Source organism: Dreissena polymorpha, chromosome 3 (genome assembly GCF_020536995.1).
Source record: "Dreissena polymorpha isolate Duluth1 chromosome 3, UMN_Dpol_1.0, whole genome shotgun sequence".
Taxonomy (NCBI): Eukaryota; Metazoa; Mollusca; class Bivalvia; order Myida; family Dreissenidae; genus Dreissena; species Dreissena polymorpha.
This window is the reverse complement of record NC_068357.1, coordinates 74,123,811-74,131,470: the sequence shown is the minus strand read 5'-3', so window position 1 is coordinate 74,131,470 and position 7,660 is coordinate 74,123,811. Positions and strand designations below refer to the sequence as shown.

The window sequence follows — 7,660 nt, the reverse complement described above, 5'->3', positions numbered from 1 at the left end:
ATTAGCGCCGCAATCCATCTTGGGTTGGTCGAAACTCATTCCGGTCGCAACAGCACCGGCATCGGCGTCTTTTTATAGTATCCTTGTCTGTAAGTGTGAGTTAAACACAGCACCGTTGTCTATTTGTAGATCCTTTGTTTGACCAAACTTCCGGCAAGTTTGCTGTTGTTGTAGCGTATAAGTTCTTATCGCATCAATTGATAGCTCCCAAATCGATTAAATGTCCTTGAAATTGCAACTGCAGTCGTATTAAGCGACAATTCGATTTTTTTTCTGGCACTATGTAAAGACAACAGAACGAACACGTGAGCTGGACTATATAAAGGTCACAATATACCAAAAGATTTCCTACACAAATTCAATGTGAAAGCAATAACTTTTACACAAAATAAAGTCAAACTTTTGCGCGTAGAGACCCTCATACCCATACCTTTTCTTAAAGAACACTCCAAGCCAAATTGATTTAAACAATATAAAAGATAGGTCATGCGTTATGCAAGAAAGAACTCGACACGAATCAGCGGTCACTGTTTTACGGCCCTCTATTTACCGACTTCTCTGCAGTTCAGGATGGTTCCAGGCCATCTGTCAAAGTTTCATGTAGTCTTCAACCTTGAAGTAAATGAGTGATTTGCTACTAAACAACAATGCTTTCCCTACCACATTCACACATACACATTCTAAAATAAAGGCATGGCAAGTGCCCCTACAGAGAAGTGTGTCTGCTAATAAATGATGTTTACGTTTTTAGAGAGTATAGCATTGCACTCCAAAATTATTTAGTATATTGTAACCTAAAGAGACTTTATTCCGTTCTCTTACATCTAATATAATTCACGTTTACAAATTGCAAGGCTGCTTATGTTCTTAATAATAAAATTATGATAACATTACAGTTTGCGAACGTAAGAAAGACTGGCCAAGTCCTGGCTATTGTGAGGGGCTTGTTTTTGGAATAGCCGGTGCCAAAGATCAAATCATCTTTGAGACTCAATTTGATTTTAATAACATCCTTTTAAACCCTCGTTAACTTCTAAGAATTTGTATGCTTTTCAAGAAATTTACAAATACTGTTTGTACAATCACTGCTATTCCCATATTTATCTGCATAATGTCCCACTTAAAGCAATAATTCACAAACCGGTAACAGTCTAAAAATCTACTATGAATGTGGTGCTACTTATAATAGGGATTATAGCAAAGACAGTGACGTGGGCATACCTATTATTTGTATATATGCTATTTGACGAGTGGCTGAACAACCGAACGCACGAACACAGATAGTTTAATTTAAACCTTTTTATTTATATATTAAGCTTGTAAGCAGACTGTTAGCTTAACAGGTCGTGAAAGTGTTTAGCAACCGGATGAAGATGTTAAGCGCGAGTCTATTTTCTTAAATGTGTATTAGGCAGTTAAGTATTGGGATAAAAGAAATTCATTTAAGAAAGGAATACTTATACACATAACGATGCAAATTCGAAATGATACATTGTGTAACAAGATACTCGCTGATATATAAATATGCAACGGAAGCAATAAGCAAGTACATATACTCAGAACAAAAGAAGTCCCGAACCTATTTGCAGCATCAGTGAATATAGTTTGTTTTTCAGTCACATACATTTCGATCACATCATTACGTTTTATTACTAGTGATTATCATTTTTGATATGGGCTATTCAACAAGTATTCCTTGACAATATGCGAGGCCCTATAAAAACCTTTGCTAACGTCCTCATTGTTAAATAGTGACGCCCAAAATTCCAAAATTATTGATTATTGGCAGTGAAATATAAATATCATCAACATGTTCACATGTTATCTAGACATACTCATCAAATGTTATTGTACAATATGGTTTGAACATGATGCTATTAATATTTGTTTGCGTGATAACTGTTTTCATAAATGTATTTAACATCGTTCAAGAAGAAGTTTTGACTAGAAACAAATTCAAACATTTTACTTAAAACGGCTTTAAAGTCTAGTCTATTGATGTAACGAGGCATGCCCTATTGTAAATATACTAACACAACTATAGTGACAGCGCTTATCCGACTATAACAGGCGCTAACATTCTGTTACAGGTTTGATTACAGTCCAGGGTGAGTTCTTGCGAGTTACAGTAGGCTACATCACATATGACGTTCATTCCTTCACGAAGGGCAACGGGCGCGTAGTTCTGAAACATGAAATGGATCTCGTGGGCCGAAATTGAAATCATGTGTATGCTGCTCTCTACCTCGCAACTGCAATATAAACGCAATTTTAATTTTAGTTGGAAAGTTAAATTGATGTCTTTGTTCACTTTGTTTTGATCATTGTTACTAACGTTTATGTGAATGTATTTTCATTTATTTTGTAGGCAATAGTCCACTTGACTCAAGTCAATAACTACCTTTTATACATGAGAAACGCTCTGCTGATAAAGACTTGGAATTTCATGTTTCGCATATATTTGATATGTGGTTGTCGTAAGTATACGTGCAATTTATAAATCATTTATACATCTATACTGATTGAGTTTACACAGCATTGCTTTAAATGCAAAAATACCTATTGAATATATGAACTTATAGAATACAAATATTTATTTTCCCCTACCGGTGAAACCGGAGGGGACTTATGGTTTGCGCTCCGTCTGTCAGTCTGTCTGTCAGTCCGTCACACTTTTCTGGATCCTGCGATAACTTTAAAAGTTCTTCATATTTTTTCATGAAACTTGAAATATGGATAGATGGAAATATGGAGATTATGCACGTCATATCATTTTGTTCTTACGTCAAGAATTCTGGTTGCTATGGCAACAAATAATTATTTTTTATTTATTGACAATGATGGAGTTTCACCGGTAGGGGCCAATATTGCTTGGCAATCTCTTGTTTTAAATCAATTTTTTTCATAATAACGCTCTTGCATTTTAATAAATTACTATAAGTAATATATTTTTACAAACGCGAATTAACAATCAGATAACTATGTATATATTGAAGAAAATATGTTTATTTATGTAAAAGGTTTTATATGAATTACCCATTTTGAATCAGTGCGCTATCAAGCCGCGAATCCTTTTCCAGCGCAGGTCTGATGTAGCAAGATTTAAGCAGCAGTTTGATCTCCGGATCACGGATAGGACTGGAAACCTTCACATACACTGTGTCGCCTATATGCGCATGAAGGGGGTTACTAGGTAATGCCATTCGGAAAAATGGGTCAATGAAGACTGAGATGCTTATGCTGTTCGGATCGCAGTGCAATTGGTTAGTTGAGACGGTAGTTACGATATTCTTATCGACTACATTACAATGTAGGTTAATTGTCGAGTTGAATGCATTAGATGCGGCACTGGTCTCAGGGTCAAATATAAACACCATCTGGTTCTCAAATATGTTGAGATTAGCTGATACCTGCGTGATTAATCATGATTTAAAAATACATGTACCAAATACAAGATTATAAATAATATATTGAGTCGTACATTATATACACAATCGAAAAGAACTATCCTTATCGAGATTAAAGCGAATGCTACCTTTTTTCGCGTCATACATTCGTAGAAGTTCTTGTCATATACAAGAAACCCACGTCGTTCACTGCCTTTACATGTTGCATTTCCTAAGTAAATTTGCATTTCGTTCTTGTAGTTCGGCATTGAACTACGCAGAAATGTAAGATTGACAGCGATGTTCCAACCGTGATTTGAACATCCGGGAATTACCGCACTTAACATTGTAGAATCTGAAAACTCACCAAACAGTATTCCTTGAAAATATGCGTTTTCAGTAGAACTTTATCAAACGTATGAATTAAATTAAAACGTGATTATCTAAGAAAGGCATCTTACTTACCAATTGACAAACAAGTTGTATTTTCGTTTGTCCATCCCCGATTGTTGCCACAAACTCCCGTATAATTTCCTTTTACAAAATACCCAATGTTGCAGCTGACTGTTGACACAGACCCATATAACGTGGAATTTGAGGCGACATGACCATTTGATGGCGCTATCGGTGTACCACAGTCTACAGAAAAAGGAAACATATTCAGTGCAGAAACAATAAGAGAACTGTTTTTGGGTCAGTCATTCGTGCGTTTAAGTACAATTGAGTACAACGAATCGAACCTATCAATTCACAACTCGGCGCTTCGGAGCTCCACGTCTTTTGCGTACATGTTGCACTGGAATTTCCTACCAGGCGATACCCTTTGTTGCAGCGAAAGAAGGCTGTGTTTTTGTCAATAATTATGTGCCCGTTACTAATGTTTAGAAGATCGCAGGCTGAAGTGAAAGGTCACATTGTGAGAATTCTTTGTAAGTAACACACGAATGCAATGACTAAAAGAAGATTGCTAGGTAAACTATTATAAGGAATTTGAATAAAGAGAGACAATTTGGTTTGTATACCTGTATGTTTACTTTTATGATAAGTCGTCGTTGAAACAATGACTAACAATTACTCACAGTTTATACATTTACCAACCATTAGTCACAGTTGAAATAATTACACACGATTAATCGTAGCTTAAACAATTACCGACTGGTTCACATGTTTGGCCCGTGAAGTTCCATTTGCCGTCACTTTCACACATAGACGTGCTACTTCCGTTGAGAATGTAACCTGCTTGGCACCGAACTGTTGCTATTGATCCGTATGAGGTGGTGTTGGCAGATACGTTGCCATTCGTTGGCACGGTGAAATGTCCACAATCTTTTGAAAATAATAAATGTATTAGTATGATTCATACAACATATAATGTCAAAGAAGGATAAACCTTAATTAAATAAGATAACACATTACAGTAAACATATAGGAAATATAATGAAGAACTATAGTAACTAGTTGAGTCCGTTGCATGAAAGAAATACGTTAGATTTACAATACAGTAAACAAAAAGGGTATTTAATTGTCAACGATATTAAGAAGAAAAGAAAAAACAAACAATACAACAATGATATTTTAATTAAAAAACAGACACACAAACACATAGATAAATTGAGTAATATATATTTTGATTGATTCATTCATTCAATTATTGATTGATTCTTACAATGATTTTTTAAGATTAATTGATTGACTGATAGATAGATTAGTTTTGGTATTCATGTCCCGTTATGCCTATTAAATACTTAATGACATCGCATATTTGTACGTGTTCTTTGTACGATTAATAGTAATATATTTATATTATACATTTACAAACATTTACTCGCAGTCAAAACATTTACACAATATTAGTCGTAGCTTCACGCAGTTACCAACGATAAGTAGAAGTTAAGATAATTACCAACTGGTTTACAGGATTGGCCCGTGAGGTTCCATTTGCCGTCACTTCTACATATAGACGTGATACTTCCGTTGTGAATGTAACCTGCTTGGCACCGGACTGTTGCTACTGATCCGTATGTTGTGCTGTTGGCAGATACGTTGCCATTGTTTGGTGCGGGGAAACGTCCACAATCTTTTGATTATAATAAATGTTATAGTATGATTCATTTAACAAATTATTTAAAAAAAAAGAAATGAAGATAAACATTAATAAAAGAAGGTAACACATTACAGTTAACATAAAGGAAATATAAAGACAAAATGTACTTACTAGTTGAGTACATTGAATGGGAAAAATTGCGTAGATGTACACCGCAGTAAATATAAAGGGATATTAACTGTCAATCTATTATCTTAATATTTAAACAATATTTAACGATGACCAAATAAATCTATATTACCAACGGGAGTGCAGCTTTGACTTTGACTGCTCCAACGCCCATTTACGTCACACGTAGACGTAGTGCTGCCTCTGAGAATGTATCCTATGTCACATGTGATTTTCGCTGTAGATCCTAGGGTAGTGTTTGTAGCTGCGACGTTACCATTTTGTAGTACAAACAACCGTCCACAGTCTATATAAAAAAGGATATAATTTGGGTGAATGCTTTGAAATTCTAAAAAATGCCTTGCAAGTTTCACACTTTTGATCCTTATCTAATATGAAATCTCTGTGTTATAGTATACATATCCCGTTATGTGAGCCTATTAAATACTTAATGACATCGCATATGTTTACGTATACTTTGTACTATTAATAGTAATATATTTATAGTATACATTTACAAACATTTACTCGCAGTCAAAACAGTAAAACAACATTAGTTGTAGCTTTACCAATTACCAAGTATGAGTCGTAGTTTACACACTTACCAACGATAGATAAATTTAAGTTTAAACAATTACCAATTGGTTCACATGATTGACCCGTGAGGTGCCATTTGCCGTCACTTCTACATATTGACGTGCTGCTTCCGTTGAGAATATAACCTGCTTGGCACTGAAATGTTGCTTTTGATCCGTATGTTGTGCTGTGGGCAGATATATTGCCATTCTTTGGCGCGGTAATCTGTCCACAATCTTTTGATAATAATAATAATTTTATTACTATAATTTATGTTTAATATCATGTAAAAGGCAATGAAGATATACAGTAAAAAATGAAATGGAAACATTATAGGAAATATATAGGAAATGTATAGATAGTTATTGAACTAATTTAATAACACAAAGCTTTACATATACGGTAACTACTTGTAGAAACCGTTTAATTTGAAAACGCATATTTAATCAAAGTATTTATATTTAGCATGTTACCAAAATATCATACCTGTTAGTTGCAACTTAATTTTCTTATATATTCACAAAACACAGATGAAATCAATATACCAGGGAAACATGCTTACCAACTAGTTGACATGATGGGAATTCGGTGCGTGAAGTATTACAGTAATCGTCTACCTCAGATCTATTGAGGCTGTATCCGATGTCACAATATAAGCCCTCTGTAAACAATTGATGATTTAGTATGTTATACAGAGCTTTCCTACTATAATTTATTCATTAATTCAAGTTTGTTTTCAGGAGATGTGAATTTAATTTACAACACCATGGCTACCCTTAATGAGCTGAAATGCAGATGTTTTCCAAAATTGGTCAAAACGTTTAAGTTATTGGTAATTACAAGTCTCACCTAAATGAATATTGTCTATGCCAATGAATGAATTTGGTCCAACTTTTGCTACGTACTCAACCTAAAATATACAATTAAGAACATAATGAATGAAGATTCTAGAAAACAGCAGACAAATTAGTCATGTTATTAATAACACGCACAAATAAGGTGTACTTCCATTTATGCTATTGCTTTGTAAGAACGTATTTCGTTCAGTTATTACCAGTTAATAAGTCAGTAAATAAAGACTAGAAATGTCAATAAATTTAACTTGTGAAATCAAATGATCAACTAGCACTATTTAAATGATTTCATTCTTTAAAAATTCAAATTGTCATGCCAAATAACCGTTACGATTGTTAAACCTCATGTTATTAAACAGATCCGCGGTATTTCGATGTTTTAAATAACACTTATGAAATCACATTATTATATATATAAAAAAAACATAAAATCCAACAACAAGGCTTACAAAATATTTCTTTATCTGCCATATGACCAGGCCTTCCACTTTAGTCCAGGTTCTAATCCCATGATTAGTCACGTTCCACACTTCACTCGTGGAGTTGTCCTCTGTACGTATCTTCACGTAAAATGTTGTCGTGGCAACAGGAAGAGTGTAATAAAAACTGAGACACGCTGCTCCTCCTGGTAA

At 34.4% G+C, this 7,660-nt stretch overlaps 1 protein-coding gene across 1 annotated transcript; it reads right to left on the bottom strand.

The window, feature by feature from the left end:
- Positions 1–1,472: 1,472 nt before the first annotated feature.
- LOC127874771 (uncharacterized) lies at positions 1,473–7,066 on the bottom strand. Its single transcript, XM_052419376.1, has 11 exons — positions 7,024–7,066; positions 6,737–6,835; positions 6,237–6,410; positions 5,732–5,905; positions 5,290–5,463; positions 4,539–4,712; positions 4,127–4,282; positions 3,852–4,025; positions 3,536–3,741; positions 3,037–3,410; positions 1,473–2,252 (listed from the first exon to the last, which is right to left on the bottom strand). Exons 6-11 carry the CDS (start codon positions 4,591–4,593, stop codon positions 2,054–2,056), a joined length of 1,164 nt encoding a protein of 387 aa, XP_052275336.1. The 5' UTR covers positions 4,594–4,712; positions 5,290–5,463; positions 5,732–5,905; positions 6,237–6,410; positions 6,737–6,835; positions 7,024–7,066; the 3' UTR covers positions 1,473–2,053.
- Between the last annotated feature and the right edge of the window lie 594 nt (positions 7,067–7,660).

What these genes read in the sequence shown, in the direction of transcription:
- LOC127874771 (XM_052419376.1), bottom strand. Translation starts at nt 4,593, where the DNA reads ATGTGTGAAAGTGACGGCAAATGGAACTTCACGGGCCAAACATGTGAA. An exon ending in TACAACTTGTTTGTCAATTG is followed by an intron (nt 3,742 to 3,851) that starts GTAAGTAAGATG and finishes GTGAGTTTTCAG; the next exon opens with ATTCTACAATGTTAAGTGCG. An exon ending in AATGTATGACGCGAAAAAAG is followed by an intron (nt 3,411 to 3,535) that starts GTAGCATTCGCT and finishes TTAATCACGCAG; the next exon opens with GTATCAGCTAATCTCAACAT.